Source organism: Nelusetta ayraudi, unplaced genomic scaffold (assembly GCF_046127955.1).
Source record: "Nelusetta ayraudi isolate G7.1 ecotype Tasmania unplaced genomic scaffold, CSIRO-AGI_Nayr_v1 ptg000006l, whole genome shotgun sequence".
NCBI classification, from domain to species: domain Eukaryota; kingdom Metazoa; phylum Chordata; class Actinopteri; order Tetraodontiformes; family Monacanthidae; genus Nelusetta; species Nelusetta ayraudi.
This window is the reverse complement of record NW_027466056.1, coordinates 7,708,282-7,736,129: the sequence shown is the minus strand read 5'-3', so window position 1 is coordinate 7,736,129 and position 27,848 is coordinate 7,708,282. Positions and strand designations below refer to the sequence as shown.

The window sequence follows — 27,848 nt, the reverse complement described above, 5'->3', positions numbered from 1 at the left end:
TTTTCCACCCAATCCCGGGTTTTTTTTCCCCGTCCTCCGTCGGGCCTCTTAGCCGCGCTTCCACCCGGAAGGTTTCAACAAATTGCGAGCGGAAACTAACGCGGCGCGTGTTGAGGGAGCCGGCTGAAGCTGAAAATGTGAATGGGAGGAAGCCGAGCCCATTGTGTTGGGCTTCCCGTCGTCCCCGTCAGTGCAGGATGGGCGAGCCGTCACCAACTCGTGTTGACGGACGGATGGACGGACAGACGAACGGAAGCAGCTGCGCTCGCGTCTAGCCGGTGATTTGTTTTTTGCCCAAACCGGCAAAACAACGCAAACCTCCTGCTCCGGAGTAGTGAGGGATTTATCTCCCGAATGACGAAATACTCAACTTCCTGTTGCTTTCACACTCCCCATTTTGAGATAATGGCTGGGCCGTCCTGATGGATGGAATTCCTTTTGGACTCGTGGGTTGTGAAATGTGACAGAGGGGCCAGAGCAGCAGCAGAGGGATGGAGTGTTTCGGTGGGTCACCTCATAGGATAGGATCCACGGTGTTTAGCTCTTTATTGAAATGACTCTGAAAACACTGAAACAATGGGTGATAAGCTATGAGATGAGCTAATTTCTGACTCACTGACTATTAATATCATTTCTTTAAGTTCAGCGGGCCGGATTAGGAAGCTTAACGGGCTGCATATGACCCACGGGCCATAGTTTGCCCCTGCCTGGTTTAACCCCAGTTTTGGGAGTCGCTAGAACTTTCTTTCTTTTCTCTTCCCTCCTTTCGCCTGCCCCCCCTCCACCGCCCACTGTGTCCCACTCTTCTTCTTTTTCGTTTCTCTCCCCTACTTTCGGTTTGCCCCGGCCTGCGTCGGTTAATATATGACTTATTATTACAGAGGTCGGGGGGCGGGGGCGGGGTGCGGGGGGTGGCCTGGAGAAAAGAGTGGAGGGGGCGGGAGGAGGGAGGAAGGGAAAAAAAAAGTTCCCCCTCGTGAACTTTTTTTTCCCCTTTTTCCTCCTCCTCCTCCTCTTCTTTCATCCAGCCACTTCTTTCCCCCGACGCGGCTCGGCAGCGGTGGCGGCAGTGGCAGCGGCGGCTCCCGCGCGCGCTCCATCCATCCTCTCCTCCTCTGCGAGTCGACGGTGGGAAGCTCGAGAGAGTGAGAGAGTGAGAGAGAAAGAGAAAGAGAGAGATATACGGTTTCCCGGCGACAATGGAAATTCAATCAGGAAATGGAGAGGAGGAGGAGGTGGCGGCGGCGGCGGCGGCGGTGACCCGGGGCTCCGTTTCCCAGAGTGCCCCTGGGCGGCAGGTGGAGGCGTCGGACGAGGAGCCGCAGGGCGCCCGCAGGATCGAGAGGTTCAACGTGCCGCTCGACTCCCTGAAGAGAATCTTTGAGAGGAGCCCAGTGAGTGCTGCCGCTGCTTCTCTTCTCTTTTGCTTTCCCTCCTTCACTCGTTCGCCTCTCTGGCCCCCCCGCCTCCTCACCCCTCCCTCCTCCACCACCAACACCCCCCCTCGCACCCTCAAACTCCTCTCGCTCTCCAGGTGTTTTTTCAGCGCCGCCGTCAGCGCCGTCCGGGGCTCTTGCGCTTTTTGCACTTTTTGTGCGAAAAAACAGAAAAAGAAAAATCGTGAAACCTCCCGCGACCTCCCCCCTCCTTACCTCTTTTCCAAGGAAGTGGTGAAACTTTACGCAACCCGCTGCAGGTGGTCGCAACCACCGACCCCCCCTCCAAAAACCCCCCCAAAAAAACAGGATGTCGCTAATCTGTCCGTCCGTCCGTCCGCCCTCGATATGATTCATGCGCCGGTAATTTGGGATTTTCCGACTCTGTCGACTCTGGCCGGGAGCCGTTGCGCTGTAAGCGTTTTTTCCTCTTTCATTCTTCCTTTCTGTTTTTTTTCTCTCACCGCAGACTAGAGGGTGGCCTTCTTTCTCTCTCTCTCTCTCTCTCTCTCTCTCTCTCTCTCTCTCTGTCTCTGAGAGGAAACTCTAAGTCAGTTGGAAGCCGATGCGGGTCGTTAGGAGGAAAAGACGAGGGGAAAAAGGCCCCGGATGACCTACTTTCTCCTCCTCCTCCTCCTCCTCATCCTCCCACTGCCCCACCTCCTGCTTCTCCTCCTCCTCCTCTTCTTCCTCCCTGGCACGACGTCAAATCCGAGAGCGGGCCGTGGTCAAACGGGAAGCCTCCCTGCTCCTGAACGCCTCCCTCCGCCGCTGCCGTCCGGTGTCAACGGGTCGGCGACACCCGACACCGTGTTATTTAAGTCGCTCCTCTGCGAGGGCCCTCGGCTTCAGCACCCGCACTTAAAAATAAACCTGTAATTGGCACGTCGCGGCCCAGCGGCCGGGCAGCGTGCGTCCAGGCGGCTGGTCGTCGGGGGCGGGGAGGCGGAGCTCAGATGTGGCGGCATCAGAACGCAGCATCTGGCTGTGGTTAATGATCCGCATCACCAAAGCCTCCCTCTGAAGTTTGCTGCTTCTCCCTCTCCCTCTCCCTCTCCCTCTCCCTCTCCTTCTCCTTCTCCGTCTCCTTCTCCTTCTCCTTCTTCTTCTTTTTTTCTTGCGTTTCAGCCGACCTCCCCGTCTTGTGTTTTTCTCCGCGAGCCATGGCGCTCCCTGAGAGATTAGAGCGCCGTGTCGCTCTCCTCCAGGCTTTTTTCACAGCCTTTATATATCAGCTGGTCTGCGACTCTCTCTCTCATGGCCAGCCGGCGTTTGAGCCTTTAGAGCCGCTGCGCCACATTGTGTGTGTGTGTGTGTGTGTGTGTGTGTGTGTGTGTGTGTGTGTGTATATTTATGTATATATTTATGTCGAAATGTGTATGCATATAGATGCCAATATAGATGCACACATATATACATATATGTATATATATGTATATATATATATATATATATATATATATATATATATATATATATATATATATATATATATATATATATGTATATATATATATATATATATATATATATATATGTTCACACACACACATACTGTATGTATGCGTTGTGTCAGCAGTGGAACTGTTTTTTTCATGTTGCGGTCAGTTTTAAGACTTATTCTTCAGAGCTCCGACACTTTTGTTTTTCCTCAGCGCTGCTGTTTTTCCAACCTCCTCCCCCGCCCCCCCTTTTTTTTCCCCAAAAGTGAACGCGCCAAGAAAATAATCTGTCGACGACAAACGCACACGATGAGTCAGCAGATGGGTACTTGTGTGGTGGTTGGGGGGGGGGCGGGGGGGCTTTGTTGAGTCTGAGCAGAATGAGAGAGAGAACGTTGCAGTTCTGTGCTTTTTTTTGTCATCCGATTGTATCGGGGGTGGATTAAGATGGTGTTGGGATAGGAATGAATTGCGGTGGGGATATCATAAAATATGAGCTGATACAACGACACCGATACCACTTGTATATGTATTTATATGACAATTTTGTTCAATTTGTATTGGTACTGCAGTGAAACAAGTGACAGTTGCCCCGGGTTAAAAAACAAAACAAAAACATTCCGAGGAATTTGGTTCAAATAACAGAACATCTGTGGAAAACAAAACAAAACAAAAAAAATCAAAGTCCTTCTATAAGATGTAATGGCCTTATTAAGCACTCAGTATCGGTGAGTCCTCCTCCTGGGAAAAAGTGTTTTCGCTGCATCGCTAATCACTATTGTTGGTGTCAAAGCTCTTCTAGAACATCTCATCTGTTCTCCTCTGGAACAGGGGTGGGCAAACTGTTTGACTAGTTAAGAACGTTGGGTTCTCAAATGTGACAGAGGGGGGTGGAGCAGCAGCAGAGGGATGGAGTGTTTTGGTGAGCCACCTCATAGGAAGAAAAAACATGTCATGGGATATGTAGAAAACATGTCACTTTAATGTCCATTGAAAATGAACCAAAGCAAAGTTCCAACAAAATCAGACTTTGAACTGTCTTTGAAGCCCTGCGGTATTTTGCTCTTTATTGAAGCGACTCTGAAAACACTGACAAAATGGATGTAATCTGACTGATTATTAATATAATTTCTTCGAGCCTCAGCGGGCCGGATTAGAAAGCTTAACGGGCCGCATATGGCCCCCGGGCCTTAGTTTGCGAACGCCTGATCTAGATCTTTTGTCACTCTGCCACGTTTGACAGTTCACTGTCAAACATTAACTCCTTCCATGACCCATTTTTGGTTCAAGTGTTTGTTTTGACCTCCAAGGTAAACCCTCAACTTTAATATACCTTGTCACGCTGTCGTCTTTTTTTCCGACAATGCGGTCGCACGGCGAGTCTCTCTCTGTAAATGGCAGCGGCCGACTTTGTAAAACACGCGGTGGCTTGTACTCGTATAGGCATGTGCGCTTAGCGTGTTCTTGAAAAAAAAAAAGGGAAATGGCTGCATGCAGCAAGTGCCAGACTCGTGGAGAGCTGGGCGAGGACGGAAGCTGCTGCTTATGAAACATGAACCCGTCTCCGGCTTATCTGTAACACCGAGCTCAATATTTGATGATGCGTCGGCTTTTCTTTTTTTTTTCTCTCTTCTTCTTGTCCTTTCTCCCTTTCCCTCCTCGCTCGTGCCCCGTTTCATTTATTCTAACGGCTGCGATGTCGCTAACAACATCCGACGGATTCCCAGGTGAGAGGGAGAGAGAGAGAGAGAGAGAGAGAGAGAGAGAGAGAGAGAGAGAGAGAGAGACGGTCCAGGCTGCCAGTGGCTGCAGATGTTTTATCCTGGAGTGCAGAGAGGCGGCAGGGTTCATCCTCCAGGGACTCTGGCTTGTGTTTACAACATCTGTCTGACCCCTCTGGTCACAGCGAGAGGAGGGATGAGGGTTTACATGCATGCACAATGACACAGATGCACGGGAGAGATAAGGTGAGAAGACCTCCGAGGGCAGGGTGTCAGTCTCGGAACTCTGGGATGCAGGCCTCTCGGCGAAACCAAACGCCAAACCAACCCGCCTTTGGCTGCTGTGACGTAATTCGAGTCGCTGCCGTCGTTCTAATCCCGCTCGCTCTCGTCCGCTCGGCTTGCGACAGCCGCTGTTGGCCAGCGGGTGGCAGTGTGGCTTCTATGAGCCCGAGCGTTGAATTTGAAAAAAAACCAAAACAAAACAACCAGTGGCAAAAAACAAAAAAAACAGAAAACAAACCAAGAGTTAAACCCCAAAGAGCGCGAGGTGCAGGATAAATCGTGTGTACTTAATCAGGAGTTTATCGCGGAGGGACAATTACTAATCACCTGGTGTTAATTGGAGTTAATTCCTCGAGCCTGAAGGCTCCTTTAAACGGGCTTCGCTCTCGAAGTCGGAGCCGGCCGGATTATCAGGGATTAGCCTTCCCGCGGAAATATCTCATTCTGATGCGATTGGTAAAAATGAGCACAACATAAAGGGACTGAAGGGGGATTTGGGCGCGTGGGACGGAGGCTCGTCATCGGCGGTAAATAGGATAACGCGGCTCGGCGGCGGCAGATGAACGTTCATTTTCTCTGGCTGCGACCCGCGAACGAGGTCTCGGGCGTAAATCGAGGTCAGAGGCGCCGCTCCCGTTAATTTCCGTCGCCGCTGAGTCATCGGTGAAACTAAGAAAGCACCAGCTCCACAGCTACTACAGCAGCAGCAGCAGCGTTTCAGATCTGGCTCCAGGTAATGGTCTGAAACTATCTACTGGGGGGGCGGGGGGCATGGTTTTTTATTTTCATCCTGCCAACAGAAACTGCTAATCATCAGCTGTGCATTATTTGATTTATTTATCATTTAAGAGTCTGCGGAGCCTTTTTAAAAGTTACACACTGAGCCGATAAAAAGGGCACATGAGGCTCTTAGACGAAGGTCGCATCCGTCGCCACTTGTGATTTAAGTTTCTTCGGCTTTTTAGGCCAAAAGTGGGGCTCTTGTCAGCCCGCCGCGCTAATAAGCTTTTAAATGGCAGTTGGAGAAGGATGAGCGAGGTGGCCAAATTGCTGATACTGGGGCCAGCTACCCCCCAGCACCGCATCCTCCCCCAAATAATAAAAAAGAGGTTGGAAAAAGAAATCGATATGTGCCACCATTTCCTTAAATGCCCCTAATTAAACGTGAAATAAACCGGCAGCCGCAGTGAAAAAAGATCCAGGCTCGATGAGGGCCTGTAAAAAAAAACCAAAACACTTCCAGCAACTTTCACAAGGCCTCTTCTTTTTTCGCTTTGTATTGTTTTCAGTGCTGCAACATCGTAATTTCCCAATTTGGGACCAATAAAGTACATCTAGATTGACACAGTGGCGCAGTGGTTAGCGCTGCCGCCTCACAGCAAGGTCGTGAGTTTGATTCCTGATCTGGGGCCTTTCTCGGTGGAGTTTGCATGTTCTCTCTAGCTGCGTTTCCATGACAGTTTTTCACAAAATAAAAGGGACATTTTGAAAAATTCGACAAAGTACAATTGCGAATTGCAGGTGTTTCAAAATTTCTTGTATAAAATTTGCATTTCAATGTTGTTTGCTGTCAGTAATGCTTGTTATATTTCTTCTTTGATTACTTGTAAATAAAATATTACGTCTCCTCCTCCGTCCAAACATAACACGCCACTTTCACTTGAAGTGAACTGGTCACGTGACCCCGTACGTCACGTCCAGTGACGTGTAAATTCGATCAATTCCATGACATTATTGCGATATACCTCTATATGGATACGTCTGAAAAACCTCATGAGAGCGTCAAAACCTTTCAGCCACATTTCCATGACCAATCTTTTATTGCGATATTTAGGTTTTGTGTCATTCTAGGGGTCATGGAAACGCAGCTGCTGTGTGTGCGTGAGAACCCCCCCCCACACACACACACAGTCCAAAAACCTGTTTGTGAGGTGAATTGTGAACCCTAAATTTTCCGAAGGTGTGAGTGTGAATGGTTGTTTGTGGCCCTGTGATGAAGTGGCCACTTGTCCAGGGTGTCACCCTGCCTTCACCCTATCACAGCAGGGAGAGGCTCCAGCAGACCCCCGTGACCCTGAGTGATAAGGAGAAGCGCGTATTGGAAATGTATGGATTTAAAGTACATCTCTGCTATTATATGTTTTTCGTCTTGATTTGTTGAATGAGATCCAGCATTCGGTGCGTGGGTCGTGCGTCACCTGACGGTGATCTCTTGCCGTTGGCCTCGCTGGATCCCCTTTTGACGCTTCTCCTGACTCATCCTCTCCACTTACATCAGTGCCTGCCTCGCGTTGGATTGGATTGTCTCATTTCTCGCAAATTGAAAGAGCACGTTGTTCGTGATGAGCCCCCCCCCACCCCCCTTTAGCTGCTGCATTGTGGTATTGCGTACGCATTTAATCCGCTTTTCATAGCCCCGGCTAACGAAAGCATATCTGCGGGCCCTTCTTCCGGCCCAACGTCTCGGGACCAGCCATTGTCTTCGGCGCTAACTGCGGCTTGACGCCCACGTAACACCCCCCCCCCCGCATCCGGCATATGTGTTCGACAATTAGCCAAAGACCTCCGGCCCCCCCTCAATCCTCCTGGATTTTTCAATTATTTACTGCGTCAGTGCGAGGGAGTCAGCGTCAGAGATGTCATGAATAAAAAAACGGGGTAAACAAGAGCCGGAGTCTGACGAGGGATTTTGTTAAAGGGATAGCGCGACGTTTTGGCACATTGGCCATTTGCCTCAAGTTCCTGAGGTCATGCTGGCAGATACGTACAGGCTATGAAATCATAATAATGTATAATTATGTAACGTTATGACACAAGTGCACAAGCAAATACTGGAAACTAGTTTCCTGCGACGCCGCGCCACCTCAAGTCGGCCACTTGGTTTTTGGCCCCGATCAATAAAGTTCTGGGTCTTGGTCTAGGAATCGCCATCGATCACAAAGTCCTCCGCCTCTTCTCTGTTTTGATGGAAGGAGTAGCTTCTGATCTCAAAACAACAGGCATTTAAGGTAGTTAAAGGAGACATGCTGTACCCTCTAATGTGACTACAGTGGTTATGGTAGTAGGACGTTGGACGATTTGCCAAAATCTTGAACCATCCCTTTAAAAGGCGGAAGTCAGCAGCGATTTCAGGCGCTCCAGCCCTTTGCCCGCCGCGGGGTGGAAACTCCACTGACCTGAAACAGTGGAACGTAATGTTGCACACCTGTCGGGTCGGCAAAGCGGAGCATCTCTGCCTTCAGGCTTTTTCAGCTCCACTCCAAAGACTCACAGGCCCAGTTTCCATCTCTCCATTTTTACATGGTTGTTGTTTTGTTTTGTTGTTTTGCGTCCTGGTGCACGTACCGTTTTGAAAAAAGGGTAACGGAACTAGCAAAATTGAAGTGAAAAAAAAAATACAGGGAATTTGCAACATAGCTTTTAAGCGTGCCGTTTTTTTGGGTTTTTTTTTTTTCGGCTAATGCAAAAACAAAAAAATAATACATAGCAAGCAAAAGAGGAGATGGAGATGCATTTTCCCACGACGCTGCTACATGGCAGACTTCGCTGATTGCACCTTTTAGGCGCCGCGCGAGCAACAGCGGACGCATTTCAAAAAGTGCGTGGAGAGAAAATATTCCTCACACTCATTTGATTCATGTGGGAAGGGAAGGAGAAAGCCAAGCGTGTCTCTTAAGCTGCGAGTTGTCCGTTGCCAGGGTAACGACTTGTTGCGAGTGCACTTTCCCTACAACTGATCTTTAAACGGGTCTTTGTGGTTCTGTTCTTACAACCTCGATGGCGACCCCTATATTTTTACATCACACGATCCGCATAGTTTATGTCACTATGTTTAACCCCACTCGGCATGAAAATGTTGCTTTTTAACACACAACACATATTCACATGCTGTTCTAATTTCTGTGGAGAGGAGGCACGGCTCTTTCTAAAGACCAGCGACGCACTGCTAGCGCACCGTGGAGATACAAACTTACTCTGACAAACACCGCATCGGATTATAACGGCAGACTTTTCAAACCTTCAGGCCACTGCAGAGAAAAAAAATAGAGCGTAAAATTCCAGCAACCGTGAAAGTCAGGATTGAAGCGGAGGGCCGGTCTGCCGCCTCCGTTTGTTTAGCGTCCTCGCGCATTGTGGCACCGAACAATAGATCATTTCCAGAGATTTTCCCTAAAGTCAAGGTCGTATCTGCATTATTTATCTAAAGCGCTCAGCTCCTCTCTGTTTACCCAGCCAGCTGTTCCTGAGAGCAGATATTGCGCTCGCTTTCGCTTTGTTAACCTTATCTCTCAATTTGCTGCGATGAGAAATCACATTTTTGGGGGGCATTTGGTAGCGCTCGTTTGCCCCGCACTGTCGGCTGTCGTCTGTCGTCTAATTTCCTGGCGAAGCAAAAGGCCATGGCTGCCGCCCGACAGCCGCGTTTTTTAATGTGACTCGATGGAGACGAGTCAGCTGTAATGAAGCCTAAAAAAACGCTGGCGGGATTAAAGATTAGAAACGACAAGTCCAAGGGTACAAATTTGTGGCATTGGTTTCATGACTTGTATAGCTTGTCTGGTAAATTAGGCCGAGGGGTAATAATAATAAGAGTAAAGTGAAAGATTAATATTAATGATACAGCAAATTTTGCTGCATATGTTTGAAGGCTCTGTATACGCAAAATTCACTCAACAAAGATTTAGCAACAGTAATGCAGTATTTTGTTTCAGCAAAAATGAGGACACGGTTAAGGAAATCTGCCCACTGTGATGTCACAAAGGGCGCCAACACCTCTCAAGTGATGACATCCCCAGCCAGGTGTTCCTCCCAGCACCTCTGCTCTGTGTGCGGTCCAACAAATCATCATTTTTAGCATGAAGCCCAGATTGTATATTTTGTGGGGAGACTGCAAACACAGGGTTAAATAGAAGGCTTCCCCCCCCCAATGGGGATCGATTGGATGAAAGCAACTGCAAACATGGGACCTTTGACGGTAAACCAATGAAGAAGGTGAACGAGGTATCCAGGTTTGTGCGCGCAGGCCACCGTAGTTCACTGGCAAGCGAGGGGGAGTGAAGGGTAAGGAGTCCAGAAGGGGTCTCAGGTGAAAGAGCGCTGCGGTCTGAAATGCGACCACTCGATGTCGCTGTTTCTTCTAAGAAATCTCCAAATATTACACACTTAACCTTTAAAGGTTTTGGGGTGATAAAAGGTCACATATGATTTTGTCTCGTCGGGACCGAGGTGATGTAACTTTTAAGTATAGACTTGATTCTGGGAATATCAACAGGCCGTCGGGTCCGTGATTGGGTGTATATTTGGAAAGGGGCAGGAAACAGATCTGGATATCCTGCCACTTTGGAGTCGCCGCGTATAAATAGTCATGCCTGGCGATGAGGGCATCGAGAGAGAGAGAGTGAGGGAAGGAGGGAGAGAGCGAGCACAGAGTCTGATGAAAGAGACTGAAATATAATTCGCATTCAGCGGGCATAGGGTTGTATTTTTAAAAAGGAGCGGATGGGAGGAGACGGGGCGGGAAGCGGAGTCGCGGGAGACAGATGGAGGTCCGGGTGCGAGTCGGAGCGAGGGAACTCGCGGTGAACTCAGCAGTCGGCTCACACGTTTCAGTAGGTAAAGCAGGTCAGAGGCTGATTAACGAATTATATCCATGTTTCAATGATATCAAGCTCTGTGCCGGGGATGTGCAAATCGCAGACACCCACCGTTTCCTAATTCCCCACCTGCCCCCCCACACACCACCACCACATCTTTCGATCTCCGGAGGGGGAGCGTGTTCTGGCCCCCGATCAAGAGCGCCGATAATCAGGGGAGGATGACCCTGAATACAAATGGCACAGGACCGAAAGCCTAAAGTACAGAGCAGGGTGAAACGTTCTCATTCGTAGAAACGTTGGTGATTTGTCGTGATCATTTTTTATCGGTCTTTGTTGCTCTCTGAATCGAAAGCACGTCTCATCTAACAACCTAGCGGAAGGCTTGGCTCCCGAGGAGATGCCTCAATGGTGTTTTTGGATGCCGTAAATGTAAATCTAGCAGTTATTGCCAACCTTGCGTGGCAGCCGGAAAGACACAGATTTTAAGTCTGAAATGACACTCGTCCGTCTTGCCAGCCTCCCACAGACGACGCTTTTCACAAGATCCCGTAACCAATCGGCTTTCCTCTTAATTGCGACAAACCAGAGCCCGATGAAGGTGACATGAAATTCTCTTTTGATAAATTACACAATAGCGGAATTGGGGACCAATGCAGTACTTGGAAAAAGGCAGACAGTGACATTGTTTTCACTTTGGAAATTAAAATAGGCACATCAAAAAACTCAGTTATTTGCTTGGGGTTTGCAAAGAAGGCACAAGGGTCTTTTTTTTTTTTCTTCTTCACAGAACTAAAATCTTTTCTCTGGGGACGTTGCACTTGGAAACCGCCTTTGGCATTGATTTGGCAAAACACTTCAATCACTTCTCTGTGGGCTCCTTACCAGATGGACATGTGAGGTGGAGCCAAAAGAATTCGGGACACATTCCATGCGGCGAGCCAGGTTAATCAGAATGTTGGAACGAATGAACCAAATTTCACTTTTAAATGAAATTTGGTCATCGCACGCTGCGGCACAATTCCCATTTCTGATTTTGTCGCTCTACGGTGATTGTGCGATTGCCAATTCCTGCCAACACTTGAACAGCTTCTATAAAACACATTCACTTGTGTTGTTGCCAAACGCGTGTTATCCGCAGCACTCAGTCATATGCACAGATGTCAAAATGCAGCGTTCACTGCAGTTAAATTGTTCGCTCTGTGGCCAAGTGCTCGTCCTCTTCACATTAATGGCCTGCCGATGTTTTCAGCCATCGGCACACATGGCAAAAGGTTTTTATGTTGTTTTTTTGTTCGTTTTTTCTACGCCAGAGCTCCAAAAAAAAAAAGTTGCACATCTGTCAAGCTGCTCAATAGATTTGGGTCAAATAGTCTGCTCTCAAATGGACCCCATTTGGGCAAATGCAAATGACTCCCATTTTCATGGGAAATGGAAGTTTCATGGCTTGAGTGGAGTCTCCTGAAGCAAAGTCTCAATATTCAAAGCACAAACCTCGCACTGTAAATAAGAGCTACAAAGTGCGACTGAACAGACCTTCAAGCTAATAAACATGTTAATTGTGAGGTTTGCTGCTAATTGGCTTTACTCCTATCTCCTCTTTCTTTTGGAGGCGCAAAAGCTTTAATGGCTGTTTATTTTTTTGATATTTTTTGCACTTGTTAAGAGAAAAGTAATGATTTAGCCCATATAAAGCAGTCCAGAGAGCAGTCTGGTTTTATAGTTGTCCTCAGTGCCTCGTTGCGTTGCGTGAGTTTCATCCCAGGATTCAACGTTTGCATTTCGTCAGAGGAATGTGCGAGGGAGGGGGTAAGGAGGGGGTGGCGTCCCCGGAGGAATGGTTGCCAGAACCTTTCAACCTGGAGAGCCCGTCCTCTCCCTTTGAGAAGCGCACTCCATTTATTTGCCATTTGCTGCGCAGAAAGTTTCGCCGGCTGAGAGCCCGCTCATTGGAAAAATGAAAATAGAGATGGAAGGAGCGCCCCGTTCTCCTTGAGACGCTGTGCGTGCTTTGCAATTTATCTGTCGCTGTCACATCGCTGAGGAGGCTAAACATGGTATTTTGTCATCTCGGGGGGAAGAGGGAGATTTGATATGTGTAAACATGTACGTAATTCCAAGGATGCAAGCGGAATTAATAGCCAGTTCATGGACTGAAGAAGTAAGAAGCCAAGTGGTAAAATTGAAATGTTAATACGTTACCAGGTTTACAAGCTCCTTGCTTGCATTGGAAAACGCAACAAGGATTTCAAGGCTTGTTACTCGTAATAGTCTAATAATTACTTTTTATGCTCATGTTTTCAAGTTTATGTACCCATGTTGTATTTGTTAGCACGTGGCTGTTACACATGTTGGCCACTAGAGGACAACTCGAGTAGTCTAACTTCGCTGATAAAGATTGAGAAACAATTTTGTCGTTACTCGTAATGTTCAAATTTACAAACCCGTGTGGTACGGCGTTATCACATGGCTGTTACACATTTTGGCCACTAGAGGGCAACTAAAGGGTGACAAAAGTGAAATCTTAGCTTAATTAGCAAGCTCCTTCCTTGCGTTGGAAATCTATAATGCAACATGGATTTTAATGCTCGTTACTCGTATGTACACGTGCGGTACGTTGTTAGCACGTGGCTGTTTCACACATTGGCCACTAGAGAGCAGTCTAACTGCGCTGGTATACATCATTTTGTCTTTTGTTTTTAATTTTAGAATTATATTTCCACTGCCTCAGTCTGACACCTCAACGCTACTCACACACGCTCATCACACTCCTGTCTGTTCAGAGAAGCAAGCTGGCCTCTGCGATCCACCGGCAATGTGAACTCACCGTGTTGAGAGCTTTCAAAGGGGTTCAGAAGAAAATTGAGGGACTGTACGGGTAAGGAGCTGAGGCAAAAAAATAAACTCTTGACTTAATGTTGCATCATGTACCGAGGAGTTGGGGCGGCAGGGGGTGAGAGAAACCCAAGCAGGAATAAAAATATATCACGGTTGTTACCTTCTTAAAAGTGCAAAAGTGAAGAGATAAAGCTTCATCTGTGAGCAGAGCCGTTCTCCGCCGTTGGTGACTTTTTCCACCCATGAATCACCGCAGAGCGTCAGCGAAAACACACTCCATCTGCTGCAGCTGCGCTCACCATAATATGAATCGTACGTCCCTGTGGACTCACTTTGTCTGCCTCTGTTCCCCCCCCCCTTTTTTTTTTTTTTTTTTTAGTTTTTTCAGGCTGCGTATGCAGACTCTGGACTGTTTGACTGTGTCGCCTCGCAGTCTTTTATTTGTGTCTTTGGTTAAGCCTTTTTTTCTTCGTCCCCGGCCGCCCGCCTTTTTGTGCAACGGCTCAAAATCCGGCAGTCGCTCTCAGTCTCTTCACTCGAACCCTCCCGCTTTGCTCGCTGCGCTCCTCGTTCAGCCCCGAGACTCCTCTTCCTCCTGCTCCTCTCCTCCTCCTCCTCCTCCTCCGTCGCTGGACCGAGTCTCTCTTTGCGCCCGCGCTTGCCCGCGAGTGCGTAAAATATTGATGCGCCTCCGCCTAATGAGGACGGCTGATAAGAGGGCCCCCCGCACATACTCCTCCTCTCCCACCCGCCCACCCCTTCTTACCAGACGGAGACGCTCTTGGGCGCCCTGTCGCAAAAAAAAGGAACAAAAAAACCCAAAATGCTTGAAATGAGAAAACGGTTGCTGGAGAGACTGAAACAAAGATGGCGAAAGGGAAGACAAGGTGACCTTTGAATGAATGATAAACACAGCTACATAACGCCAACAAGTGAGAGTGATGCAAAGAAGGGAGCAATTAGCAATTCGCTGCGTTTTCTTTTTTTTTTTTTTTTTTTTAGCTCGCCAGATGGGGACACTTAAGAAATCCCTTGGATTTATTTTGCACGTTCATCTGGGGAAAGAACCCGTAGGTGGCGTTTGAAAAGGAAAGGCCAAGCTGGGAAGGTGATTAGACAAATATATTTTTTATCTTGACGCCTGGGAGGCGACAGAGCAAATTCTTTTCTTTCGCGTTACGCGCAGCCCGGTTTGAGGTCTCCGAAGCCGCGTCACCGCCTTGTGGCTGAGCTGTGTCGTGCTCGATTCAACTCCTGCCAGAGCCACCGGGAAAGAAAACAAGCTCGTCGTCCGCCAGGAAGGCCCTCAGGCGCCGCACTTTGTACCCCCCCGCCCGCGACGCCAAGATGGCATCTCACTTTGATGAAACTGCCACTCGCGGATGCTTGTTGCGTTCCGTTCTCCATCTTTCAGAGGCGGCCGGCAGGATTCATTTCCAGGCTGATAGGAAGCTGATCTGTTGTCGAGTCTTTCGACCGAACCGCAAGTCGTTTCCGTCTGGGGTGCGTGAGGATGACAGTGAACCCACAACCAAGAGAAGCAGTATTGTACAATTAGGAAGCCTGTCGACCTACGGCCTGGGTGGCCTGTCATCCAATCAGACAACGCTGGTCAAGAACTCCACTGTGCAGTCAAACTGGCCACCAATGTTGTGACTGTCTTAGTTACGCAATCCGGGGCGAGGCAAACTACACAACAGCAGTCCAGGCAACCTTGGCCACAGTGTCAGATTTGGCGAAAACAGGAGTTTTAGTAGTTCAAGCTTTGAGTAACCCAGGCCTCCAGTCAACCAACCATGTCGCGGCAATTTTTTGGGGATTTAAAACGAAAACAGTGAAAGCGTAATTAGGGAGAGTGCAAGCAAGACAAATATTACACACTTATTCAAGATTAAGGGTGTAATATTTGGAGATTTTGAGAGGAAACAGCGACATTAAGGTGCATCTTTTAGATTGCAGCGCTCACCTTCCCTCTCCCGTGCTTGCAGTAAACTACGGTGGCCTGCGCACACGAACCTTGATACCTCGTCCACCTTCTTCTTTGTTGGTTTTTTTTGAAGATGCAAGCGTTCACCCTAAATGCGCTGCGAGGCAACCTGGATTGTCCACACAGGCTTCCTTAGAAATATGGCTATGCAAGGTCGCCCTTGTTCTATGTATATTCTTATATATATATATATATAAAATAACTGTTCCGTGAGTAGGAAAAACAAATTACTTTTATTACCCTGTGAGTATACACTTTTATTAATGTATTTGTGGGCGGAATATTAAGATTTTACTAATATAAAAATCGTAAATATAGGCCAAATATTACACAACGGACCTTTACACTCTCAGGCTTTGCATCATCAGAGCGCCCCCTTCTGGTCGCCTTTATAACAAGACCAGCGACGTCCTAGCGCCAACTATAAAATTGATGATGATCGATAGCAACATTTTAAGCGTCCTCTCTGTGAACATTTTTGGGGAAGACTCCGAGCTTTTGGGTGCGTCCTCGACTGAACTGCGGCTCGGGGAACACGTGCTCTCAAGCTTAAAGGAGAACGGATGCAGGGGGATGCAGGGTCGCTTCTATTTAAAGCCGCATAAAAAGTTCCAAAAAGTGAGATCGCCGCAGCTCAGAGTGTCACCGACAGGATGGAGTATAACCAATTCTGTCCTCACTTGTCACCTCGGTGAAACATCACAGTGCAGATGTTTTCTGGGTTTCTTTTTCCTTTCTAGATCTCATCGACCTTGTCAGTGCTACACCAGTGATTATCTTAACAGCAAACGCTTGCATTAAAACATTTGCTCCTCCGTAATGAAAATGAGAACAAACCAAAACGTTTTTTTGGGGTATTTTTAACAGAATTGAACTTGGTGCAACGAATAAACATTTCTAAAAAATTGATGGGTTTGCCAATAAACTACCGTGCAAACAGTTCAATTTTTTTTTTCTTCTCGTTTCCTCCTTCAAGGTGACTCGGCCGTGTTTAGAATTAATACTAGAGCGTTTCACTCGGCCGTGTTTAGAATTAATACTAGAGCGTTTCACTCGGGCTCTCTCGCTTTTGTTCGCTCATCCATCTATTGAACATTTTAGCCCCTGGGGGGCCTCGAGGTTTTCAGCTGCAGCCGAAGCCGCAGCTGAAGCTGGAGCAGGAGCGCCGTCGGACAGGCTTTTCTCCAGGAACCGTGCAAATCTCAAGTCGTTGCGAATCGATGACCCGCAGCAATGTTCACCCCCTTCGCCGCGGGGCGGAGCGATCTTCCACGCCCGTTTCCCAAATACATCACCAGCACGTCCGGCGATTTGCGAAGCAAGAGTTCGTCGACCAAAGGCATTAGTCTGCGAGCTGTTCATTCGCCGGCATTATTGATTCATACTGTAAATAGAAAATTTGAAAGCGAGACATTTGCTAGCGGTAGAGCGGTATTTTTTCCCGACGGACAAATGTTCCAAATGCATTAGCTCTTTTTGTCAGATTACATTTCTATATATATATATTTTATTTTATTTTATTTTTTGTTGCTGGAAACACTGAGCTCAGTTCAAAAAAACAATCCAGATGGATAAATTGTCCGGCAGCCAGACTTGGAGACTCGGAGGTCGGTTGCGCTGAAGGCATCGTTGCATAACTCAAACTACTCCAAGTGCAAAAGTTGGCACGTGAGGCAGCCAGTGTACTTCAAGGGGTCACCCTCCAAGACGAGCCAGATGAAAGCTGTCCCCGGAGCCTCAAAACCTTTAAATCAGGGGTGTCAAACTCAAAATACACAACGGGGCCAAAATTTAAAACTCGAACAAAGTCTCGGTCCAACATCGATATTTGTTAAGAAAAAAAACCCAAAAACAAATCCTCCTCCAGATAGAACAGTGAACGTTTTGTATGGACCCAAACAGATTTTGCTTCAACCTGAATATGGAACAAGCAAAGCTTAATACTACAATTAATAACTTCATATTGTACCAATGCAAAATTGAATTTCAAATTAAAAGAATCGCCAAACTAAATACAATGTAAATAAAAATAGTATGCCTCTTTTTTTATTTGCAGCCTTCCAATTTAAATTTTAACAGTAACTTTTTTTCACGGGATGATAATAAATGTAAAAAATGAAATAACAACAATGAGCCAATGAATCAATAATGACATCCGTCAATGAATGTCCTGTCCTGGCTGACGCGCCAAAATACCAGCACAGCATTCTGGAATTTGAAGTATTAGCACTACATTTGCTGCATAACAGCGGCGGGGCAGCAGCTCTAACAGTGATTTTGTATTGGCCTCGTGGGCCAACAGAAATGATGCTGCGGGCCAAAGTTTGACACTTATGCTTTAAATCAAAAGCGATCCAACGATGTATTCCCTTCTTGGTGGAAACAATGATGTGGCGTTCGAGGCGGCCCACTTCCTGTGAGTGACTTGTTTACCGCGGCGCCGCCTCCCCATTCGCCTACGAGAGGCGGCCAGTCGCGCTCCCTTCCAGTGAGCCCATAAGGCAGCTCGCACAGCCAGAGGCACTCCGTCCAAGAGCTGTCAGGAGGAGGAGTGTGCATGTGGGCGAGCTGCACTTGTAAACACACTCTGTGTGTGTGTGTGTGTGTGTGTGTGTGTGTGTGTTTGTGTTCACCAATGTGTTTTCCAACAGAAGAATCCTGAAATTTAAAGGTCCAGAGTGTAAAATTTGGCTTAATTTCTGATTTTTTTTATTGGTAAAAGCTCAAATATTTCCCATGAATAAAAGTGTTTAATCGCAGTACTATAAAAACATTTTGTTTTTCCTACCTTTAGAACAGTTCACACATGTATAATATATATACATAATGTATTCATGGGCAGTATAGTAAGCTTTTACCAATATAAAAAAAATCATAAACTAAGCCAAATGGTTTTGAGATATTTTCTGTGTTTCGACACAGAACCTACAGCAATGATCATTCCCACACATCCAGACGTCTCAATTTAAGATTTTTGCAACAAAGATCGTTAAAGACCCACCTCTACCTGCTTTTGACTGGCCACTGTGCTTGATTCTGATGGGGCACTACTCCAAGCTCTCTAACTTTAATCCTAAACCTAACCCAGTCAGAAGTGACAAAAAATATGCATTAACCTGCTGGAAAATTGGGGTAATAAACATAAATCACAAGTTGGGATAATAAAAGAAAAAGAAGCAGAAGAATTTGTATTTACTTTTTTTTGTTGTGCATCCGTAGGACGTGGGCGTCCTCCTCTGCTAAAATGTCAAATCTGTTATCAGTGCAGTATCGACTGAAAATTCCACTGCCAAGTCCCTCTGAGCCATTTCTGAGCTTCAATTTTGGTGCAGTGCAGTGAAGGAGCAGTAGCAGGAGTGGGTGGGTGGGGGGGGAGGGGTTTGGGGTGGTTATGGAATCAGATATCTAAATTTGCATCAAAATTCTGAGACTTTGGCCCACAGTGTCATTATATTGGGCCCTCTGAGGCAATCCAAAATCACTGGCTCACTGCAATTATACAGCACATGTCCCGCCAATACTGCAAATCCCAGAATGCTCTGCTCAGTCAGGACAGGACAATCGTTGAAGGATATTATTGAAGGGTATTCTTACCTAATTGGTTTATTGTTGTTATTGGATTTTTAAATGTTTTATTAGCATTTGGAAAAAAGGTTGCTATTTTATTTACATTTTATTTATTTTGATACGTTTTTTTTTTTTGTTTTTTTTGCATGTGTGCAAATTTTAAGTTAGTGTCACGCTTTACTTTGCTCCATGTATGTCACCCCTGCTTTAAAGGTAAGAAAAAAAAACAGAATTGTGATTCAGAGGAACCTTAGAATACAAGAATGTCTTCAAGGTCACGAGACAAAGGCCAAAGGTAACGCAACAAAAAGCTGTTACATCTGTCTCGCTGTCGTACAACCTTTGACCCAGATCTATGCTAATTGACTTGTGAGCAGCGTTCCTCGACGAGACGCGGAGGTGACCTGCTCCCTGCTCGCTGATGAAACCGACGGGAAATGTGAATCGCCAGTCAGCAACAAATTTATAAAAAAGAAACAGTCCCCTGACACGCACTGCGACAAACTGGCTAGTTTCCTCACACCTGTCCAACAGCTGCCGGCGTGTTTGTCATCCCCCTGGAGGGGGTGAAAAGGGGGCGCTAGCGCCATCTCTGGTTGCCATGGTTGCGCCGGTCGCCGCTCCATCCGTTGGCGTCTGTCCCAGATGGCCGGGATTGATTTTAATTATCTCCGATTCCTGTAATATATATAATTTATTTTTTTTCTAGCTTTCCTGCGGCCGAGGATTATCTCCTGCGACAGGCCTGCTCCACTCTGACAGCCTTCACCGAGCGCTCGGCCTTATTAGCTCCGTCAGTCTGTTGGTGGTGGGCTAGCGCCTCGTTTCTCACACCACCCCACCCCCTGCTCCTCTCCGTCTCCCTGGCAGCCTCCGCTGAGGAGAACATATGGCCGGGACTTGACTGACGACGAGGCCCCTTATCTGGCTGTTGTGCGTTGGCTGATTTCTGCCCGTCTTATTTTCACTAGCTGCGTTTCCATGACCCCTAGAATTGCGCGAAACCTAAATATCGCAATAGAAAGCTGGTCATGGAAACACCTAAACTTGGAAAAAAAACCTCTCAAATATGGCTAAAGGTGGTTTTTCCAGACGTATCCATATTGAGGTATATTGCAAAAGTGTCATGGAAACACTTTTTTTTTTTTTTTCGCATTACCACTTCAGCGGACGTGACGTACGGCGTCTCGTGACCAGTTCACTTCAAACCTCGTGATGTTTGGACAGAGGAGGAAACTAACTAACCTTCCTCAAAGTGAGGTCTTGCGGGACGAGAATTACGGCTTATGCGCTTCACACCATTCAGTGGAAACACCTGCAAATCGCAATTTGTACTTAATATCACTTTTATTTTGCGGAAAACTGTCATGGAAACGCAGCTACTAATAAGACTCTCAAGTGGGGAATTAATGAAAAGAGAACCCTCGTCATGCTAAACGACCCAGCGGATGTCCCAATTGTGTTGCGACTATTTTTCGCTTTCTTTGCTGTTCCCACGTTGCCAATTTTAGATTTATTTCCTTTTCATGGGCCGACTCGCCGAGAGCTTTTTGAGGTTGTGGTCAAAGCAGGCATGGGCAAACTACGGCCCGGGGGCCATATGTGGCCTGTTTAACCTTTTAAATCTGGCCCATGAAACTTGAAGAAATGATATGAATAGTCAGTAAGTGATGAAATAGCTGTATTTCATCATTTCTTTCAGTCATTTCAATGAACAGCTAAATACTGTAGGGCTTTGAAGACGCTGATTTTGTTGTAGTTGCAACTTTGCTTTTGTTCATTTTCAATTGACATTAATGCAACGTGAAATCTTTTCTACATATCCCTCCTCCATATTTCTCTGACCCTCTGTCCAGTTTTAGAACCCATTGCGGCCCACCAATCAAAGTTTGCCCACCCCTTAGTCAAAACAAGACAGCTGAGACGACTCCGTGAGTCGGCTGATCCTTGAGCTCAAGGACTTGAGAGGATGATTGACCCCGAGAAAATGTTCCCATAAAACCACTCCGTGCGTTTTAACACAAACATGCCAAAAGCTAAGCAGATCTGGTTGGGTTGAAATTTAAACCTGCTGTGCGCTAATACCAATAGCACAGAAGCTCATTTTAAAAAGAGCAAATTTGGCTTTTGGTCACAATCTCTCGCCGTACCATCGTCAAGCTCTGGGAAAGAAATTCATAGCTTGCTGTTCCCAGATTGCTGCATTGCATTGTGAGTCTCTTCGGAGCAGATCATGCTGTGTGTGTGTGTGTTTTTTTCCATGGCTTCATGTTTGGGCGGGGGGAAAAAAAAAAAGTCTTTATTCTGATGTTAAAGTCCGACTTCCTGACAGGCCTTTTAGTGTCAACTGGGGGGCGCTGAAAGCTTTTGAGAACTTGATTTGCGTCGTCAGAAAAAAAATAAATCTTTTTTACCGAATGTCAAATTGTACACTTAACGGGTTTAAGAATTCCCACGTTGTCCAAAAGTCACTCTCGTTAATAGCTCCGTTTCTCCTTTTCAATGAACCCTTCAGAAATGATGTTTGTTGTTGGCATGACTTCTGTGGAGCTAAAACCGGCTGATTTTCTTTTTTCTATTCTATTTTTTTTTTTTTTTGCTGGAGGCTTTGAACGAAGGGCTGCTCTCAAAGTTGTGAGTTTTTTTTTTTTTTTGGGGATGATGAAGCTGAGATGATGAAACAATAAATAATGGGAACTTAAAAACATTAAGATTTGATGGATAATGGAGAAAAAGATCTGCAGTTTGTTTAATCTACTCCTCAGGTTCAATCCGTTCTTACAGGGTCTTTCGTTTTTAAATTTTGCATTGAATAAATAAAGAGATAAATGAATAAATAAATAGTCTCAGCATGGTCATGGAGTCCCGTTACTTGGTTTAATTCATGTTCAGACGAGCCGCTGCTCCATCCGCTTCAACACGCCAAAAGCTGTCGCTTGTGCAGACACTATGTACAGCGACAACAAAACAAATTTGCACACAAACTGCACCACCCACTGGCGGCGGCGGCAGCGGCGGACGGAAGCCTCGTTTTACCGCGGCCCCTGAATGGGGCGTCGTAAAGCCGCTGGGGTGGCTGAAGGGAGATGAATGTCCTCATCCCTCTGAATGCCTCTCAGTCAGTCAGTCCCTCCTGCAGATCAGCGCAATAGACTGCACACTCGTGCACTTAATCACACCGAGTGTGTCCCTGAGAACACAACACATCAGGCAGTGGTCACACACACGTGCGCACACACACTGTGACAAGATTTTGAGCTTCATTCGACGTGAAAGGCCACTCACGGCAGCAGTGACTCTCCGACCCCCCCCCCCTGGTGACAGGACGAGGCGGCGCCCAGGTCTCGCCCAGGTGTGCGTGTGTAGAAAGTAACGTATGAAATATGCAAATTGTGTGGATGTCGAGGCCCTGCTGTCCTCCAGAGCTGCTGCCTGACCGTCCCAGCCTCAGGACCAGCGGGGGTGAGCAGGGCCACGTGAACGTGTTTTTATTTTATTTATTTTTGTTTCATTTTTTTTTTTTTTCATTTTACTTTATTTCATTTTTTCATTTTATTATTTTTCTTTTTTTTTTTATTGTATTTTCCCCGTGACCCTGAGGGTAGGAAGAGGCGGGTATTGAAAATAGATGAATAGATGAATTTTATTTATTCTGTTTATTTTATTTTATTTGTTCATTTTATTTTGTTGTTGCGTGTCGTGTTGCGTAAAGCTGTAGTGGGGGGGGGGGGGGGGGGGGGGAGAGAAAAAAAACAGAAAAGCAAAACGCTAGCGGCTGTCGCATTTGATTTGCAAATGAGAGGGGGAAAAAAAGGCAAAGGCAAAACACAAGCGCGCGTCTGCAAACGTGCACAGACACAGGTGTGCTCCGCCCCTCCACCCCTCCACTCACCCCACCCTCCTCCCCACTCCCACCCGTGGGTCTTATTTGCAACCGATTTGATGCGTTTGCGCACCGGACGACTTCTAAGTTGTCGTGTTTATTTATTGTTTTTTCTCCCTCTCTCTTTTTTTAGCAAAACGCTTCAAGGGGAAAAACAAGCGTGTACGCACCAAGGACTCGCTATTTACAGACTCAGCTGCTTTTTATCAATGTGGGGGGGGGGGGGGGGGCGACAAGGAGCCTTGCGAGAAAAACACCTTTCGTTACACCTGGAGTGCCTCCATTAAAATTCCGCCCAGCTTCTCTCCGCTTGAGCCAACTTCCCGCTCACGTCGCCACTCAAGGTCGTCGCTCAAGGTCGTCTCCGGTTGCCTGTCGCTGCTGCACCCCCGCTCCTTCCCCGAGTTGAACGCCACCGTCTATTTATTCATTTACTTATGTATCTATTTTTGAAGGCCTTTTATGCGCACCAGATGCGCCGACAAAAAAGAAAAAAGAAATCGAGCTGCGGGCAATTAAAAAGTGACCCTTTTATTCTCCAGATCACGAACGATTTTTACGAACTTTGTGGCTCGCAAAACAAACATGTCGGCCAATCGGTGATTGTCTCCTCGGCAACACTGACGTGAAGAGAGTGACGTGATCTGGGACTGACTTGCAGCTCACGGGTCCATGGGAACGCCTCCAAGTCGCAGTTGTTGTCGAATTTGAAATTTTAATTTTCTTTTTTTTTTTTTTTTTAATGGAGTCCAAGCTGATGCATCCTATTCACAAAATAACCAACCCCTGCCCCTCTGTCCTTAGATTGCAAGAGGGAGCTCTGTAGTTCAAAGTGATGAAAAACATTTCACGCAAATCCGTGCCACAGCCGCTAACAGCACGCTAGCAGCACGCTAATAGCACGCTAACAGCAAGCTAACAGCAAGCTTCTGTCCCAAACATTTTGCCTTCTTCCCACGTTCTTGTATCACCCCTTGTGCGAAGACCTCAAACATTGGCGCTGTGTGTGTGTGTGTGTGTATGTGTGTGTTAGCCAGCTGGTTCGACCACCCTCGTTAAACCCGTAATGCTGCCTCTCTTTCTCCCCCGCTGGAGAAAAAGAAAGCACAGGTGTTTATTTTTTCTGATAGCACTATCTCTCTCTCTCTCTCTCTCTCGCTCTCCCCCCCCCCCCCCTTCTCTCTCCCAACAAGGAAGTGACGGCCGTCCTCGCCTCACCGTCCCAGAGAGCGACGCCCGGCGCTCTCACTCAGGCTGACCTGTCAACAGACGGAACCATGGCCTCCACACTAGACCACACCGTTGGTGAGTACTTTCTTGTTTGTCTTTTTGCTTTTCATATTTGTTTTTACTTTTACTTTTTTTTATTTATTTTTTCTGTTAACAACTTTCCAGGAAGTTTGGACACAGCGTCGGATGCCTCGCTGACACCCGCGGCCCAGTTGGTTAATGCAACTGGGGCTCCCATTTGTTGTGCGAGATAAACATTTTTTTTTTGGTGGGAGGGGGGGGGGGGAGTAAATTTTGAAAACCAACTTGTTTTGCGGACAGATAAGGCCGCCGCCGCTCTGGCAGCTACTCCCCTTTTTTTTAATGGGAAACTGGAGCTGCGCTGCATGCTGGCCCGCTATTACTGTGATAGCAGTCTCTACGGTGGCTACCTGATTTTTTTCTCTCCATGTGCGTGCGTGTGCCTCGTTTTTTTTTTTTCCATTCGGGTAGGTAGGCAAACACAGATAGGGGTTACAGTGCAAGGTGCAGTTCATTTTGATCCAACCCCGCTGGCAGATGGAGAGCTGGCCAGCGCTGCCTCCCTCCCTCCCTCCCTGGCCCCTCCGCTGTCACCGCATGGTGATTTCAGAGTCGCTCATCAAACTGACATTCAATCCTCACTCGACGCGCTGGAATTTTCTTATGTCCTCCAGCAGTGGAGTTGAGCTGCTTGCTAAATATGCCGACAGAACTGTTGTGAATCATAGCTGACATGTTTCTTTGGCCTTTGATATCTATCTATCTATCTATCTATCTATCCATCCATCCATCCATCCATCCATCCATCCATCCATCCATCCATCTATCTATCTATCTATCTATCTATCTATCTATCTATCTATCTATCTATCTATCTATCTATCTATCTATCTATCTATCTGTCTGTCTATCTATCTATCTATCTATCTATCTATCTATCTATCTGTCTGTCTGTCTATCTATCTGTCTGTCTGTCTGTCTGTCTATCTATCTATCTATCTATCTGTCTATCTATCTATCTATCTGTCTATCTATCTGTGTTTGTGTGTACATATACATGTATATATATTCATAATATAAGTACATACAGCAGCGTGGAGTTCAGCTGCTTGCTAAATATACCAACACTACTGTTGTGAATCATTGCTGTTATGGTTTTTTAGCATTTGATATCTATCTGTCTGTCTATCAGTCTCTCTCTCTATATATATGTATATATATATATACACATAGACACACACTCGCACACATATCTGCAAGGTATGAGTGTGAGTGTGAGTTTGTGTTGTTTGTAAAAACCCCCTTTCATGCCGTACTGATGTATGAATGTATCTTTCAGCGAGTGCGGGCAAGAAAACAGCTTTCACGTAACCTTGCCAGAGAAGTGAAGGAGTCTTTTGAAAACGCTTCAGAGTGCCTCCGAAGTGGACGGCCCGATTGACGACGTACGACTAAACATGCAGGAGCTTTTTCAATTCTTTGTTGTGACGCTCGCGCTTTGCCGCCGGCAGCGGTTAAACGTGCAGAACCATCGTCGGCGTTGGCGGATTCATCCGTGCCTCCTCTCGCCGAGAGCCTTCAAACAATCCTAATGCTTGTAGAAGGGTTGGTCCGTCAGCTTTTGGGCCGTCAAACAAACAAGATCAACACAGCACTTAGGACCGAACGATACCGTGAGCAGAAACTAGCGGAAAAAGTAGCAATGCACCAATACCACTTTTTGCCAGAAAGAGCCGAGTACCAGTACTTCATGCATTTCAGCACTAACCAATACCGACACCGAGCTCTTAATAAGGCCATTACGCATTATAGAATTACTTTGATTTTTTTAGTTTTTCCAAGATTGTTGTTTTATTTGAACAACATTCCTCAGCATGTTTTTTCTAGAACATGGGGTGACTGTAACAAATTTCACTGCAGTACAAACACAAGATATGCAACTGGTATCTGTGTCATGGTATCAGCACCTTGAGTAGTCAAGCAGACGACTCAACCCCGACACCTGCATCGGTGCGTCCCGAGGAAAAAAGGTTTGACGTTCGAGTCATTTCTTTTTCTTTTTTCACTCATATCAAAACTCGAGGTTTCACTGAGGTGTGTTTCAGTGTGATCATTATGATGACACGCTTTCCCCGTAGACGGCTTTCAGGACACTCAGGGTCAACGTGGTAGACAAAAGCAATCTGCGAAGCGCAAGACAGCCTTGGGAGCGACGGCAAACGTGCCTGTCTGAGAAGCTCAGGAACTCAGTGAGTCACGGGGGAGGTGGGTGACGGGGGGGGGGGGTTCAAGGTCGTCGTTGACCCGGGAGTGCGGGATTTGAAGCTCGGTGCGTTTGAGTGCAAGCTGGCGTGCGCGTCTTGCTGCCGTTGCCGGTGAGAAAATGGAAAAAAAAAAAAAAAAAAAAAAAGCGGAGGAAGGGCAGAGAGCTTATGGGCGCAGAGAGGGAGAATATGAAGTGGCGCGGGTGTTGAGAAGGACTTAACGTGGTATCAAGGTGTTAGGCGCGCGCACACACACACACACACACACACACACACACTGCAATAGGAACTCACGCGCGCTCAATATATTCCAGCAGGATCTCCGCCTCCGCCTCCGCCTCCGCCTGACACCAGGCAGGCTTTCCGCCGCATCACCTGCGACTAAAATCTCCGCATCCCGTCGCTCTTTTGTCTTTGGTCGTCGGGGCTGAGCGACAGCTGCTTTGTCTCTCCGCTGACAGGTCGACGCGCAAAGCGGCAAGTAATCTGCCGGGTCAAATAAGTGGCAGCGTGGCGCCGCTGGAAAACAGTCAGGCGGATGCCGAGCCCCAAATATCCAGGCGCCGCTTGTTGTCGACTCGTTTCCTCTCGTTGTCACACCTGATTCGCCGCCGCCACGAGCGCTTGTCGCACATTTCCCGCCGTCGCTCCCGCAGCTGATGAAACTTGTCAGGCAACGAGAGATTTCTCCTTTTTTTCCTTTGGATTTGGAATTGGATACCTTTTTCTTTCTTTCTTTATTTTTGTTCTAAATAAATCCCTCTTCCCATTTGCATGCGAAACGATCGCATTTTATTTCCCACGTCGGCGGGGAAAAGACAAAAGATTTCCCCGCCCGTGAACTGCTGCTCGGCTATTTATTCAGTGTAAATCTCCTCCACCCCCCCACGCCTCCCCTCCCCCTCCCCTACCCCCCTCCCCCCTAGCCCTTGAAGATTTGACGTTGAAATGCTGAAAAGTGGAAGTGAGCTCGAGCCGTACTGGGTATCGACTGACGGCTGATGTCTTCACACCATCTCTAGGTCTGCTGTGGAGGCCGCAAACGTAATTTCACTTAACCTTGCCGAACACCGTTTAATTACCCTCGCCAACCAGCTCCTGGCTATTTTTTTCTTTTTTTGTTGTTGATACACGACTTCTGAAGGAAGACGACGTCAGTAACCCCCCTCAAAATTTGATTGCAGTTCAAAAGAGCAACCACCAGGAGCGTTCTGCTGTTTCTGTCTTCCCCCAAAGTTCAACAGACTTTGAACGTGGACTGGATTTGCCTGACGCCCTCATTGGGTATTCAAAAGGAGTGTGTTTATTTTCCACTTCGGGAACAGGAAATCCATGCACTATTTCAGAGGGATTATCAGCAGCGAGCAGCCTCCCTTCGTCAGCCTGATAACCGAGCTTTTCTCCGGTCGATGCGCTGCCAACGGGGCCTCGCGGGGTGGGCCGTGCGCTCGGTAAAACAGCTGCAGATCGCAACAGAGGGCGGCGGCGAGAACGCGGATAAAGTAATCGCAGGGGGGTGGGGGGGGGGTCTCGTGTGAGGCGGGTCGTCTCTCGCGCCGGTCGACAGGACCGAAACCAAA

At 47.1% G+C, this 27,848-nt stretch overlaps 1 protein-coding gene across 3 annotated transcripts in view; it reads left to right on the top strand.

The window, feature by feature from the left end:
* Positions 1 to 27,848, top strand: part of xirp2a (xin actin binding repeat containing 2a) — a 63,104-nt gene that overhangs the window by 5,881 nt on the left and 29,375 nt on the right. For 2 of the 3 annotated variants that reach the window (XM_076017573.1, XM_076017574.1), the window contains exon 3: positions 23,947 to 24,058. In XM_076017573.1, the coding sequence (XP_075873688.1) occupies positions 24,031 to 24,058 (28 nt within the window). In that variant the 5' untranslated portion in view covers positions 23,947 to 24,030. Of the gene's footprint in view, positions 1 to 1,028; positions 1,395 to 23,946; positions 24,059 to 27,848 lie in introns of all 3 variants that reach the window. The other variant, XM_076017572.1, reaches the window with a different exon arrangement.